At 35.0% G+C, this 16334-nt stretch overlaps 1 protein-coding gene across 1 annotated transcript in view; it reads left to right on the forward strand.

The window, feature by feature from the left end:
• The window catches only part of ITFG1 (integrin alpha FG-GAP repeat containing 1), a 237069-nt gene that overhangs the window by 172689 nt on the left and 48046 nt on the right, over positions 1-16334 (forward strand). Inside the window, exon 13 of the mRNA XM_021094239.2 lies at positions 15715-15758. Within this exon, the coding sequence (XP_020949898.2) occupies positions 15715-15758 (44 nt within the window). The remainder of the gene's footprint in view (positions 1-15714; positions 15759-16334) is intronic.

The raw sequence follows: 16334 nt of genomic DNA on the forward strand, positions 1-16334 counted from the left end.
CATTACTATGTTGAATAAGATTGTTGATTGAGAATGGACACGCTTGCCTTGTTTCTGATTTTAAGGGAAAAGCATTCCATCTTTCACCATTAAAAATGATATTAACTATAGATTTCTGAAGATGCTGTGTGTTGTATTAAGGAAATTTCCCCTATTTCTAGTTTGGTGAGAGTTTTATCATGAAGTAGTGTTGAAAGGTAACTGTTTCTGTGTTACTGTCATTATAGTTGACATCAAGAGAGCCAAGTCAGTTCATTTGTAAATGAAATGTCACATGTATTTCATATAAATATTTGTTACAGTTTTCAAATGGTCATAAATACCTGAACACAGAAAAGCAGCAGAATAACGAATTGAGTGCTGAGAGATTTACTGCAAGAAGTGAAAATGACAGAAAGTTTAATTTTCTTTTCTAACCAGCAAATTCACTCTGATTTTAATGAACTAAGAGTAACTCCCCTTCGTCTTTTCTACTGTAGCCACAGAATCTTGGTATTATGAGTAGAACTGTTTCTGGACTTTTTATCCATATGACTGTCTCCTCTTCTTTGCAGTTTAGAAGAGGGTATTATTGGCTATTTTAAAGCTAAAAAGTTTTTAATATTCTGTGTATTGGGTATGCTGTTAGCTTACTTAGTTTGAAGTATTTTTTCCCCTCAGTGGTTTTCCTTCACCTTTAAACTTCTAGATAAGACAACAAATTCTCAAAACTTTTGCTAATCCTAAATGTATATGTATTAGAATAACCTGATTCGGTTAATTTAATTGAAACAAAGGGCTGTTGGAGTAAGAGTTTGGAATTCAATCCTGTACAGATGAAGAACTAAGTCCAGTGCAGCCATTTTGGCTGCTGAGGGCTTTGGTTGCCAAGGGAAGACACAGCCGAAACAGATACCTCAAAACATCTATTCTGTGCCCTCAGGTCACTAGAGCCACCCTCCTGTGTGTGACAGCACACACGTAGTCTCCATTTATTTAGCTCCTCCTCTTCTCCTCTCTCATCCATTCCAGGTGATTTGAAAAGCACTCTGAAATCTAGATCTATTTATTTAGGTCATTTGCTTAACATCTTTCTCTCCTTGCAGTTCGAGGGTAGTGTCTGTGTCCTGTTTGTCGTCAATTTCTCACTACCTAACACAGGGCCTGGTGGATAGGAGGCGTTTGGGAAATTTATGGTAAACAAATGGCTTTGTAAGGCACAGATTGGCTCTCTTAATTTAAAAATATTCCCTGTAATACCCAGGGCAACACTTAATGCCTCTGACTCCATTTTCTGCCTCTAGAAAGCATTCTACCAAAATATGAAATACCAATTCAAAGAAATATTCTCATCTTTACCCATTTTCTGATATTTAGGGACGTAGCTAGTCAATAGTTTGTTTCTTAAAAAGAGAAGATTGAGCCTTAGTGAATGAGTTACCTTGCCCTGGCTTAACATCTCAAGACTACCCATCTTTTCAGATTCTCCTCAGGCCTTCCTTGGTATTTATTCATTTACACTTTTTTGAAATTACAGAAAAAGACCAGGAAATCTTAGAGATGGGAAGGCCCTCAAAAGGCATCTTACTAAAGTCTGACCTTAATGCAACATCTTAGCCAATTTCCATGGAGTAAATTTCAACCATCCATAAAACATTTAATTCTTTTATGAGTCGAAGTAGTTGCTAATAAACTTATTCTGGAGGTTCCTGCTATGGCATACTGGTTAAAAATCCAATTCCATGGCTTGGATTACTACAGAGGCACAGGTTTGATCCCGGCCTGGTGCCATGGGTTAAAGGATCTATTGTTGCTGTAGCTGTGGCATAGGTCTCAGCTGTGGCTCCGATTCAATCCCTGGCCCAGGAACTTCCATATGCCACAGGTGTGGCCATTTAAAAAAAAAAAAAAAAAAAAAAGAACATTCTGTATCAAGTCAAAATGTGTGTATTTAATTCTATTCATTGATCCTGATATCTGTTACATAGTAGGCTTTTGATAAGTATCTATTGAACAAAAAAAATTAGTCTTAATGATATTACTGCAGTTTTTATCCTTATAAGCAGAACATAACTATTTTATATACTAACAGGATATCTATAAACACATTATAGTCCTGCTCAGGTAAAAGTAAGCATCTTTGAAGAATTAAATAATGATGTAACGGGAGTTCCCATTGTGGCTCAGCAGGTTAAGGACCTGTGTTGTCTCTGTGAGGATGCAAGTTCAATCCCTGGCCTCACTCAGTGGGTTAAGGATCCGGCATTACCATAAGCTGTAGCGTTGGTCACAGGTGCAGCTCGGATCCAGTGTTGCCATGGCTGTAGCACAGGCCTCAGCTGCAGCTCCAATTCAACCCCTAGCCCAGAACTTCTATATGCCACAGGCGCAGCCATTTAAAAAAACAGAAACAGCAAAGATACAACAAACTCCTTGAAAATGAAATGGCATGTCTGATATTTTTCTCTAATCCAGGAAAGTAGGAAATGGAGTGTAGATGAAGCAAGTTTAGCCACATGTTGTTGACTGTTGAAGTTGTGTGAGATATGAGTGGGGTTCCTAATACTATTCTTTCTAATTTTATGTTTGTAATTTTTCGTGTAAAATGTTTTAAAAACCTAAGAGTCTCTCAAGAGTCTGTAGCCTGTAACTTCCCACTCTCAGTCAAGGGTCTGATGCCATCATAGTAACAGTATCCTGGGGAAAGTTTTCTTCACATATCTTCAAGCTCAGACCCAGAGATAGCCAATTGTGTGAAGGAGGTTTTAGTTTTAGAAAACAAAATAACTTTACATTTAAGGATATTAACATGGATATAAATAAAATACTTGACAGAAAGTTCATGGGAAATGAGATGGCAATTTGGTGCAATCATTAGTAAAACAAAAAAATATAAACTTCTAGTTGTCCTAAGATGCTCTTCCACTCTTTCCTTTAATTATTAGTTGTTTTTCTTAAGTCAGACTGTTACTGGTAAATAATTACCCTTTCAAAGCTATCTACAATGTCCAGAGTTAACTGCAAAATAATTGTTCCTCTGATGTTCAAACCAGCCTATGTTAAATGTCACTATTTCTCAGTTAAGGAAATTTGGATACTTAAGCTTTTATGTGTGGCTGGGGAAGGGTAAAAGGATCCTTTTGCCTATTCATCCACTGATTTTCGTACAATACCACAGATCCACAGAATGCTCTTCAGACAGTACTTTGTGCATAGCAGAATTGAGGGGGTTCCCTAGCTCCCCTGAATCAGAACTAGCTCCTAGCTCTCACTTTGTTTTCTTTTATTCCTGTCAGCTACCTTTAGAGGTTCTGCATTCTGATGCTGCCAGTACTTAACTCAAATTTCTAACCAAGGTGACAAGTATTTCCTTGGATTTTTTAAAACTGTAACCATATATGCACCTTTCACCTCCCAAATAAGATGAGACCTTTGGAAAGCTTTTATTCCCTTGCCTTCTTCCCAGTTTTGTTGAAATAATATGGAAGTTCATAGCTGGATAATTAATTTGGCTTTGCATTTTGTGCCTTCTATTTTTCAAGTCTTTTAACAGACAACCAACCATGTTATCAGTGATTAAACATAAGTTTTAATAGCTTTATTGCTGCCACATATTTACCTTTCTTCCTTCTAATTCCTGTTTCTTTTGATGGAATGCTTCCTAAAGTTATTTTCTGAAAGTTGCATATGTTATATTTTCTGAGTACTGGTATGTCTTAAAATGGTTTTAAAATATATTTCATTAAGCATATGATTTTTTAATTTGAAAAAAAATTATGAATGTAAGGTAGGTAATCAAAAATAGACAAAAATAAGTTTTCCATATAATGTCTAAAATAATATCTAAATGACAAGATGGTTGGGATGGGGTCTTTATTTCACATGTGATATTTAATTATGATATTTGCTTTGTATTCATGTGTCTTAAAGAAACAAAAACTAAAGACATTTTCAGAGAATGAATGTGAGTGGTCACCCATAATCCTGGCAAGGATTTTTCATTTTAAATGCTACTAAAACCATTATACAGTATCACCTTTATAGCTTCGACTTTTGTTCTACTCATCCTTCTCCCATCCTGCACATTAGTTTGGTATTACAGTATTTATGCATAATTATTGCAATTTTTTGTTTTGGCATTTGTGAAAAGTAGTTAACATAAACTGAATCACAAAGCTAGAAGCCAAGGTTTTTATACTTTAAACATCTTTAAGAATACATGATTTAGCATGAAATCATTTCAAAGAAAATGTCATTTCAAAGAAAGCTAGTAAACTGCACATCCCATTAGTCATGTTTTAAACTAATTCAATCTAATAACCAATAATTCGCATAGCTCATTAAGTATTTTAATTGCAATTTTTCATTTAACCCTGTGAATGGGCTGTCATTTTTTATTTCATTAATCTCTTTTAAACAACTTTGGTTTTTGAAGTCTAGAAGTATTAGAAATTACTTTTTAGAACATTTTATTTAAAAGGGCATTATAAAATGCTATAATAAATCTATATAGACTTTTATAATGATTACAAATACTAATAATAAAAGTTTACGAAATGGTTAAAAATTCTTAAAATTCTAAAAATTAAGACTGGGGATCAGCCAAGTTCAACTAGTTAGTAGAAAAACATTTACTGACCCTCGAAATGAGAAACAGAGAGATACTTAAAAACCAAACAAAAACAGTTCTTACCCTCAAAAACTCATAGCAGCAAAAAAAAAAAAAAAAAAAAAAAAAAAAAACAAACAAACAAAAAAACCCACAATAGTAAGAAGGCTGAAAATGTATACAAGTATCTGTCCTGTTAAATTTCCCCTTTCTTTTTTCTTTCTTTCTTTCTTTTTTTTTTTTTTTTTTTTTTTTTTTCTTTTTACGGCTACATGTGCTGCATATGGAAGTTCCTGGGCTAGGGGTGGAATCAAAGCTGTAGTTGCCAGCCTGCACCACTGCCACAACAACATCTACACCACAGCAGAGCCACATCTGCCACCTACACCACAGCTTGCGGCAATGCCAGATCCTTAACCCACTGAGTGAGGCCAGGGATTCAACCTGCATTCTCGTGGATACTAGTTGGATTCTTAACCCTCTGAGCCACAGCAGGAACTCCAAATCTCCCTTTTCCATAATGGGCTTTTTATGTGTTTTAGCACACCTTCTCAATTGTTCTCATAGTCGCTTAAGAAAAATGTTTTATTTCACTTATAGCCATCTGCTTTTATACAAAAATGTAACCATCCCCCTTCTAAGAAGTGAGCTTTTGCTGTAATAATAAATTCTGCCTTAGAGCATTTAGTAGTGAGGGTTGTTTTTGTTTTTTCTTAACTAAAGCACAAAGGATAGAATTTTTATTTTGATGTCACTGAGGAAATTACATTGTTGCTCTGATTTAATAGACTACTGGTACTTTTTATTTGTTCATAAGCCTGACATTATGGAGTCTTAAAATTGTGATTTCAGAGTGACATTTGTAAAATCACATTTCTTTTTTATTTTGCAAGAGAATTTTAAAGCATTATTCCTTTTTTATTTGTAAATTTCTGATTTGGTTTTTTGTTTTGTTTTCTTATTACAAAAATAAGGCAGCCAACATTTGGGAAGTCTGGAAAAGTATTTTTTTAAAGCTGTGCTGTTTGCCACTTGCTAGACACAGCTTTTATGAACACAGCATTCTCTACTTACTTCTGCTGGTTCCTAACAAAAGAAGCTGCGGCACTGAAAGCTGATACTTTTTAAGTCCCAGAATCTAGAATTGTAGAATCTATAATTTACTTTTAAATACAACAAGGGTAGCTAATATTTATTTATCATGTGCCAGGTCCTCTGCCAAGTGTTGGCATGGATTGTCTCATACAGTAGTACCCACATATGATAATTTTTAAGTGAAAGTATGTGATAAGTATAACTTTTAAAAAGAGTATAATCTTGCATAGTATCAAGGAGAAAGAGAAAGCAGAAAAATTAGCTTACAAAATAATATGTTGTACTCCTGGCTCTGCTCTTCATTTCTGACTTTAATGAGCATGTATCATTCATGATTCAGCCTCATTCATATAGAATGTACCTATTCAAGGCTCTCATTCTAGAAGATAATATTCTCATGTGTGAGCAAACTTACAAAAAGAGCCCTTTACAACCAGATCACTTCCCTCGGTGCCAGGTCAAAGTTTTAAGCACCTGAAACTACCTAATAGCAAGATAGATCCCAGTTTGGAATCATAAGATTTGGAAGTGTTGGTAAACCTTAAAAAATTGTTTTATCTAACAACATTATTTTAAATTATTTGTTTAACCACATTATTTCCAACTGTATAACAAGAGAAAGGTGAAGTGATTTTCCCAGGCTTATACTTTGCATTGGCTCACACAAGAGATGGTGCTACTTAATGGAATAGCCTATACTGTATGAATAAGATGCCTGAAAAAAGCTGAAAGAAGAAGGGTTTTTATCCAGTCTTGGTATCAGGTAGTCACTTTGGGATTTATTTTGGTGAGCACTAAAGACTTTAATATGATTAATGTGATATAAACAGAAACTGACAATGGCAACAAAAATCCTGTTAATAACAGAAGATGAACTACTAACACATATATAAAAATGTATGCTATATTGTGTTTCTTTGTAGCATTTAATACAATCCTTCCTTTCTTTTTGAAAAAGTCACATCTAATTTTAATGTTTAAATTGTACTATGAACCTTTACTGAAATATGAGGAGAGACATGAGAATAAAAATTTTCCTTATATAACCTATACATTTGAAAAAACAATGCTTTTCTGACTTTTTTAATTTTGTTAATTCGAAGGGAAGAAGACAGAGGTATGTATGTGAGTGGGTGTGTCCCTTTTTTTCTCACAGAAAAAGTAAAGGGTCAGTCACCGAGGGCGCCAAAGCTAAAAGTAAAATTTCTCTCTTCTATAGTATCCCTTAACAAAAGCAGTGTAATTCCTGGAAGTAGCTAAAGACATTTTTTTCTGCCTTATCTCAAACATACATAGCTGATACAGCCCAGAAACCATGGAGTGTGAGTCTGCCTTTCCTACTCAAGTAGCATGTGGACGTCACTGGGGAAAAAGATCAGGTTGTCCTGTGGGTGAAACAATAATTTCAGAAAGAACATGTGAACCTTTATTTGGGAGTTCTGAATTCCTAATTCAACAATATTATCAATCAGAATATTAATTAAGCTCAAGGATTATTATTATTCCTTCTCAAATTTGTAGCTGCAAAATCCAAGGAAATGTATATTCTATTTGTATTATGTAGACAACTCTTTTTTATAAGACATATATGTGTACAGACACACCACAGAAATACTGCAGGTTTGGTTCCAGGCCACTGCATTAAGTGAGTAGCACAATAACGTGAGTCCCACAGATTTTTTTGGTTTCCCAGTGCATATTATGTTTACATTATGCTTTAGTCTATGAAGTGTGCGATACCATTATGTCTTTTAATAATGTAATTACAATTAAAGATACTATATTGCTAAAAAAAAAAAAGTTAACCATCATCTGAGCCTTCAGCAAGTCATAGTAGTAACATCAAAGATCACTGATCACAGGTCACATAACAAATAGAATAATAATGAAAAAGCTTAAATTACTTTGAGAAGTACCAAAATGTGACACAGAGACGCAGGTGAGCAAATGCTGGTAGAGAAATGAGGCTTTCTTGACACATGGTTGCCACAAACCTTCAATTTGTAAAAATAATACAGTATCTCAGAAGTGTAATAACGTAAAGCACAATAAAATGAAATATACCTTTATATATGATATGTACATATGTGTGATCTTAAAAATTTGACCCTATTATATGCTATAATGTGAAACTTAAATGTTTAACAGAGGAAGTCTTATAAAAAATAAAAATAGATACACAAACCCAATTTTTACCTTGCTATATACAAAATGAGACTATTATGTAATTTTGAGTAAATACTCTTGACTCTGCTGAACAAGACACAGACATTTTATCTTGTACAGAAAATAAAATAATCCAATGGTTCATTGATTTCCCATCTTCTCTAAAAGTAGGATAATGTGTTTTTTAAATGAGTTATTGTCTAGTGGCTGCATGGTCTTTCAAAAAGTACCATTCCCTTTTCAACCTAGAGTAATATACTGGCCCAGGCTTCAGTTTCCTCTTCTGGAAGAAAAAAAAAAAAAAAGGTAGGGATGGATTAGACTTAGTTTACAGCTTTGCTCTGAGGATTAAGGAAGAGCACATATAAAAGCAAATTCATGTTCAGAGTTTGGCGCTTACCAGAACTTCCATGAATGTTTGCTAAAAAGATGATAACCCTTCTGGAAGATAATTTCACTATACATGCCAAACCTTTAAGATTAAATCCAGAAATAATTATATTCCTATGAAATTATCAGAGATGTGCCAGAGATTTGTGTAAATGCACTGTGTTTTGGAAATAGATCTGTTTCTTACTACTTATAGTCACCATATCCAGTGTATTCTCTCATACAGCACATTATTGTCTTGGCTTTGGACTGCTACTCAGTTTTTCTCAGTGAAGATCTATCTGCCCATTTATGTAGCAGGCATTTATTGCTATCAGCAGGAATCCATCTACTTGAAAGAGGAAGATGGATGTAAGAAAGCTGAAGGACAGTGAAAAGAATTTTATACTAGAATGCTGAATGGAATTATATGTGCTATAAGATTACTAAGGTCAAAGAAGGTGTCTGTGAAGATGATAGGTGAAAACCTAGATCCTGAAAGATGGTTAAGATTTGGAAAGACCAAAATGAACAATGGCATGTATAACATTCCAGAAGGGGGAGGCCATGACCACAGTAATAATGAGCAGATAGTAAGAAACTAGCTAGGTACTATGTTGAAGACTAATAAGAGAATATTGATAGTATCCCTTGATAAATGGGCATCTGTGGCAAAGAGATGGTTTTTTCAGTGACCTGATAATGGCACATACTTACTGTCAGGATTCCCCAGAGAAACAGAACCAATAGAATATAGAAAGAGAGACAGAAAGAGAGAGAGAAGGAGGGAGGGTGATTGTCTATGAGGAATTGGTTTATGCAGTTGTGGAAGCTTCCAAGTCCAAAGTCTATAGAGCCAGTGTCCCAGTTTGGGTCAAAAGGCTGGTAGGCAATCAACTTACTTAAATTTTTAAAAATAAATAAAAAATTTAAGTATACATTTATATAATATATAATAAATATAATATATATTTATTAATATATGTGTGTTCATGCCAGCAGGCAGCTAGAACCAGGCAGCTCTAACATCCCGGTTTGTCAGACAAGAAAAACCAGTGTTCTAGTTTACAGGCCATCAGGCAGGAGCATTCTTACTCAGGAGGTCAACCTTTTGTTCTCGTCAGAACTTTATTGGCTGGTTGGATGAGGCCCAAGCGCGTTATGAAGAGCAATCTGTTTTATCCAATTCAATGTTAATCTCATCCAGAAACTCCCTCATGGAAACAACCTAGAATAATGTTTGACCAAATATCTGGGCACCTCATGGCCCAGTCAAGTTGACACCTAAAATTAACCATCACACTTCCTCTTTAAAGTCTGCATCAAAGAGAGTCTGTGATCAAATGTGTAGATTAAGAAGTGGAATTTTGGGAGTTCCCGTCGTGGCGCAGTGGTTAACGAATCCGACTAGGAACCATGAGGTTGCGGGTTCGGTCCCGGCGCTTGCTCAGTGGGTTAAGGATGTGGCATTGCCGTGAGCTGTGGTGTAGGTTGCAGACACGGCTCAGATCCCACGTTGCTGTGGCTCTGGCGTAGGCCGGTGGCTACAGCTCCGATTCAACCCCTAGCCTGGGAACCTCCATATGCCGCGGGAGCTGCCCAAGAAATAGCAACAACAACAACAACAAAAAGACAAAAGACAAAAAAAAAAAAAAAAGATAAAACATTTCTAGTGCCCCGAAAGGGTCCCTCACATTCCTCGCCAAGCCAGTACTCCATGCAGAAGTATAGCCACTGTCTGCTCTCTATCACCATAGATTAGATTTTCCTTTTCTGTCACATAAATGCAGTCATACAGTACACACTCTTTGTGTCTGGCTTCTTTTGTTCAGATTATGTCCACGGAATTCATGCAGCATTTGGAAATAGAATTGTACTGTACATATTTGCCTGCATCTTATTTTTTTACCTTAACAAGAGAGTATCGACATCCTTTTAAGTCAGCAATTGCAGGTCTCTCTCATTCTTGAGTAGCTCCGTGTCATTCCATAGTACTGTAGATGTTCCATAATTTCTTTAACATTTTCTCTCTCAGTGGATACATAGGTAGTTTGCAATATTTCTTAGACGTGAAATTGATGAGTTGAGGGTCTGCTCACCGAATTACCTTACCCAAAAGTCATAGACTCTTATGTTCCCATCAATATAACACTGTCCAATTTACCGCATATTCATTTGAGAGCCCTAAATTTTTGTTTTACTAATAAATTTGTTTTTAAAATAAGTAATGCATGCAGATGGTGAAAAAATACACAAGAATGTAATGGTGAAAAGTAAATTCCACTTTCACCCGTTTCTCAGTGGTCCAATCCTCTCCCCAGAAGTAACCTCTTTTTTTGTGTCTGTCCAAGGCAGTTTATATATATACAAGCACATGTTTCTATGCTTGTACTTAAATGGTAGTTCTAGACTTCACTTTCTCTGCTTAATATATCTTAGAGATTATGCTATAAGAACATAATCTAGAGCTACTTCATTATTGTAATTGTTGAATAGTACCAAGTAGTATGAATACAGCATAATTTACTGTTTCCTTATTGATAGCTGTTAGGTTATTTTCAATCTTGTGTTGTTAGTACAAATAATGCCATAGTGAATGTCCTGTTGGATAAATTCCTAAAAATAGAATTGCTAAAAAATAATAGCAAATGTGCATTTTTAAGATAAGCACTATTGAAATATAGCTTACATACATCAGTGTCTTGACATGTATGTATATGCATACATATAAATACATGCAGATCAAGAAAAACATGATACCAGCAACCAGAAACTTCCTCATGCCCCCCTTTTTCACTCCTAACCCAGTTTCCTACAGGAAACTCATTTAATTTCCAGCACCTTAGATTAATTTTGCCGGGTTTTAAACTTTGTTTTTTATTTTCATAGCTGTCCCTTCGTAGGAATCATGAGTTTACACTTCCACTTACAGTATAGGAGAATGCACATTTCCTCACACCTTCACCAACCCAATGGATTATTAAACTGTCTGAGTTTTGCCAGTTACAAAGTAAAAAGTATTGTCACTTATTTTCCATTTTTCTTATACTGAGTAAAAACATTCAGCATCTTTCCATATGTTCAAAAGCCATTTTTATTTTTCATTTCTATGAAAGGTCCTTGTCCTTTTTCATTTTCGTATTGATTTGTAAATGGCACCATGGTATATATTAGGAAATTAATGCTTTGTGATATGTTATAAATATTCTTCATAGTTTGTCATTTATCTTTGATTTTATTGTTTTTCCTACAGACTTTTTTTTATTGGTTTTTTAGTTTTTGCCTTTCTGCTAGGTATAAAGTTGATTTTTTTTTCTAACTAGTGAGATTGTTTTTATTCATGGTGTTTTGACTATTTGTACTTTCTCTTCTGGATATTATTGCTTCTTAATACCCATTGTTGTTATTGAATTATTATCTAACTCATATCTAGAAGCTCTTTGTATTTTAGCAGTATATCTCTTTGTAATGTACTTTTTAAAGTTCACAGCCCATTGTCATTAGTTTTTTTTTAATTTATGGTATTTTTTAATTTTATAACAGCTTTATTGAGATAGGATTTACATGCCATACCATGCGCCTGTTTGAAGTATATGATTCAATGGCTTTTAGCATGCTTATGGAATTGTGCCACCATCAGCACAGTCAATTGTAGAATATTTTCATCACCACAAAAGAAACCCTGTACCCTTTTGCTGCCACCCTCAATCCCCCATCTCCAGCCCTAGGCAACCACTAATTTCTGTATCCATAAATTTGTCTATCCTGGATATTTTATATAAATGGGATCACATACGGAAATTGTCACAACATTGTAAATCAACAAGACTTTAATTTTTTTAAAGTATGAAAAAATAAATAAATGGAATCATAATATATGGTCTTTTGTAACTGACTTATTTCACTTAACGTAATGTTTTCAAGATCCATCTATGTTGTAGCATTCATTGTCATATATCTCTATGTGAATATACTGCATTTTGTTTATTTATTAGTTGATGGACATTGGCTGGTTTCCACCTTTTGGTTGGAATATGAATAATATGAGTATAAATAATACTGTTGTGAACATTTATGTATAAGTTTTTGTGTGGACATACATTGTAATTCCTCTTAATATATACCTAAGAATGGAATTGCTGGGTTAAATGGGAATTATTTATCTTTTTAAGGAATTGACAGGCTGTTTAAAAAGCACCATTTTTCCAACCAGAAATGTATAAGGGGTCCAGTTTCTCCACATCTTCATCCACATTTATCTGACTTTGATTATACTAATCCTAATGGGTGTGAGATGGTATCTCTTTGCGGATTTCTTTTGTTTTTTTTTTTTTTACCATCTTAACCACTTTTGTGTTTGTGATTTAAAAAAAAGTAATGTAAAATTACCTTAAACTTTTTTTTTTTTTTTGCTTTTTTTTTTAGGGCCACACGTGTGGCATATGAAAGTTCCCAGGTTAGGGTCAAATCAGAGCTGCAGCTGCCAGCTACACACAGGCACAGCAACACAGGATCTGAGCCTCATCTGCGACCTACACCATAGCTCACAGCAATGCTAGATACTTAACCCACTGAGTGAGGCCAGGGCTTGAACCCGCATCCTTATGGATACTGGACAGATTTGTTACTACTAAACCACAGTGGGAACTTCTGTCTTAACCATTTTTAAGTGTACTGTTCAGTAGTGTTAAATGTATTCACATTGTTGTGAAACAGATCTCCAGAACTGTTTAATCTTGCAAATCTGAAACTCTGGACCCATTTACAGCTGCCCATTTTACCTTCCCCTAAGCCCCTGATAACCACTATTCTACTTTGTTTATCTGAATGTGAAACTTTATTTTTAAATTTTTTTTAAATTTTTTGTCTTTTTAGGGCCACACCCACAGCTTATGGAAGTTCCCAGTCTAGGGATCAAAATGGAGCTGCAGCTGCCAACCTATGCCACAGCTCATGGCAATGCCATGAGCTTAACCCACTGAGGGAGGACAGGGATCGAACCCACATCCACATGGATACTAGTTGGGCTCGTTACTGCTGAGCCACAATGGGAACTCCGAATGTGACAACTTTAGATACCTCATATAAGTAGAATCATATAGTATTTGTCTTTTTATGACTGTCTTACTTAGCATGATGTCCTCAAGTTCATCATGTTGTAGCATGTGACAGGATTTCTTCTCTGCTTAAAGCTGTGTGAGAGTCCATTGTGAGTACACACCACATTTCATCTATCCCTTCATCTGCTGGTGGACATTCATTTGGGTTGCTTCCAACCCAAATTTCTTGGATATTATGAATAGTGTGCATTTCGTTGTGGTTTTGGTTTGCATTTCCCTGATTGCAAATGATGTTGAGCATCTTTTCATGAGCTTTTTGTACCACTGTATTGTCTTTGGAGAAATGCCTATTTAGATCTTTTGCCCATATTTTAATTGGGTTTTCTTTTTATTATTGAAGTATAAGAGCTCTTTATATTAGTTGTGTCTTTGCCAAATGTAAATTGTATGTTATGAATCAAAGTCTAACTTTATTTTCTTCCAATTAGCCAATTATCCAGCGCCACTTATTGAATAGTCCATCTCGTCCCTCCTTCATTGAGGAAAAAATGTTGGGCTAGGCCCTGAGAAAACAAAGATAAAATTATGCTGAGCTTACATACTGGTATAAAGATAGACTTGTGAGTAAATAATGTACTATTCAGCAAAATAGTGTTTTAATGGAAGTTTAGGAAAAGCATTTGGGGATAAGTGAAGAAGTACCAATGTCTGCCTGGAGTTTGAGGGAAGAAGAACAAAGGAGAGGGAGAAGTAAGGTCATGGAGTTTTGAGAATAATGTGATAACTAGGCACTGTGCTGACTTAATAAGAGAAACTTACACGTCGAAAACTGTTTTGTGAATATCAAACGTTTATTTCACTGTTTCCTCAAGTCATATTTAATGTAAAGATACCATAGTAAACCAACAGGTATCTTCTTTTATGATGAAAGGTCATATTCATTTCTTGATGCCTTTGTACTTTATATACCCTGCCTAAGTGTAATATTTCTGTTGGAATGGTCGTCATTTCACATTTGCGGAATGTAAATAAGGAACCATTTTCTTGTGCATATTTTTGAACTAACCAAAAATCATGATTATTATTGATATGATTCATCCTTATTGGAGTTCCCGTCTTGGCGCAGTGGTTAACGAATCCGACTAGGAACCATGAGGTTGCGGGTTCAATCCCTGCCCTTGCTCAGTGGGTTAACAATCCGGCATTGCCGTGAGCTGTGGTGTAGGTTGCAGACGCGGCTCAGATCCTGCATTGCTCTGGCTCTGGCATAGGCTGGTGGCTACAGCTCCGATTAGACCCCTAGCCTGGGAACCTCCATATGCCACAGGAGCGGCCCAAGAAATGGCAAAAAGACAAAAAATGATAATAATAATTCATCCTTACTGAGCAGTATTATCAGCTATCTTTAATTTAAAAAAGTAAATGAGTTCCCATCGTGGTGCAGCAGAAACAAATCCAACTAGGAACCGTGAGGTTGCAGGTTCGATTCCTGGCCTCGTTCAGGGGGTTAAGGATCCAGCGTTGCCATGAGCTGTGGTGTAGGTCGCAGATGCAGCTCAGATTTGGCATTGCTGTGGCTGTAGTGTAGGCCAGGGGCTACAGCTACGATTAGACTCCTAGCCTGGGAACCTCCACATGCCATGGGTGCAGCCCTAAAAAGACAAAAAAAAAAAAAAAAAAAAAAAAAGACAAAAATAAATAAATAATATAAAAATATATAATACTTAATAGCACATAATGTCTGCCTTCTTACAAACAAATTACTTTACATGAAGTGGCAGTAGGATAATTATATTTCAAAACTTGTGTTATAGAAAGAATGTCCAGATATTCTAACCTTTTCTTTTTTGGTGACTTTATAATAAATGTGTCATTAAATTATTTTTGCATATTTTTTGTATACCCATCAATTTTTGTATAGTTATATTTTCCATAAAATTTATCAAGGTTGCCCAAACTTTTTGACACAGAACATTTGACTGGATAAATGGAAGTAGTCTAGTTTGAGATATGAAGTGTTAAATTATGTTGTGTTTGCGGGGTTTTTTAGTGTAATTTTTAATTGGTTTGCATTTGGCACTTCTCTGTCAGATTCTAAGTCATCCTTGGAATGTAGCTAACCAATTGGAAAATAGAACCAACAGTAGGTATGTTATTATATAACTATGACTAATTATGTCACATGTACATTTCACAAAATGGCAGCACCTTGACTGCTTAATAAAGGCTTTTGAAATGTTGGCATAAAGTAAAGAACAGAAATTTAGTTTACTCAAATCTAGGAAATTGAACTGGTTTCTGCTTGTGATCATCAAGCAACAGGTCATGGTAATAGGTTTTAGGGGGAAAATTAGAACTCTTTGTAAGTAGTAGCTTAAATATAAACTTACATTATAACTGTAATAATAGGTGTTTTTTTTTTTAATTTTTCCACAGTTCTTAGTGGTCTCTGTTCTAATGATTGTCCTCGTAAGATAACAGTAAGTAACCCTAACTCTCAGTTGTAAATACTTCTGTGAAAATTCTCTGCATGATATATACACATAAAATAGTTGTTATAGGTTATTTCAGATTGTTGTTACTTTTAGAAATGATTGAAGTACCCTTCAGTGCTCAAGTAAAGTTAAGTGGGATTAAAGTACTTCTCCTGAAAAATTTCTCACTTCAATGTTCACTTCCTTTATGAAGTCTTTTCTGATACCCTTGGAAAAATGACCACAGCTCCCATTATTTCTAGACATACTGCTGTCATTTTGGTATATATAATACTTGATCATAGATTATCTGTTTATATTTAATGCCTCTCCACAAACTAATCCCTTGAGGTCAAGGACCATGCCATCTTTGTATACCTAGTTCATAGAATAGGGTCAAGCATATAGTAGATGGTGTAATAAATTTTGAGGGAGTATAATCTTGATATGGATTTGCTTTCTAATGGAATGTTTCCAGGAAATAGCAAAATGTGAAAATAATTAGGTTTAGTTGTTGAAATTGGCAGTTCATGTAAATTGTAATAAGATTACATTTAAAAGCATGTGCATGTATGTGCATGT

Source organism: Sus scrofa, chromosome 6 (assembly GCF_054392235.1).
Source record: "Sus scrofa isolate SSC_HxYL_T2T_F1_AM1 chromosome 6, Sscrofa_HxYL_maternal_Yorkshire_Landrace_v2.0, whole genome shotgun sequence".
Classification (NCBI taxonomy): domain Eukaryota; kingdom Metazoa; phylum Chordata; class Mammalia; order Artiodactyla; family Suidae; genus Sus; species Sus scrofa.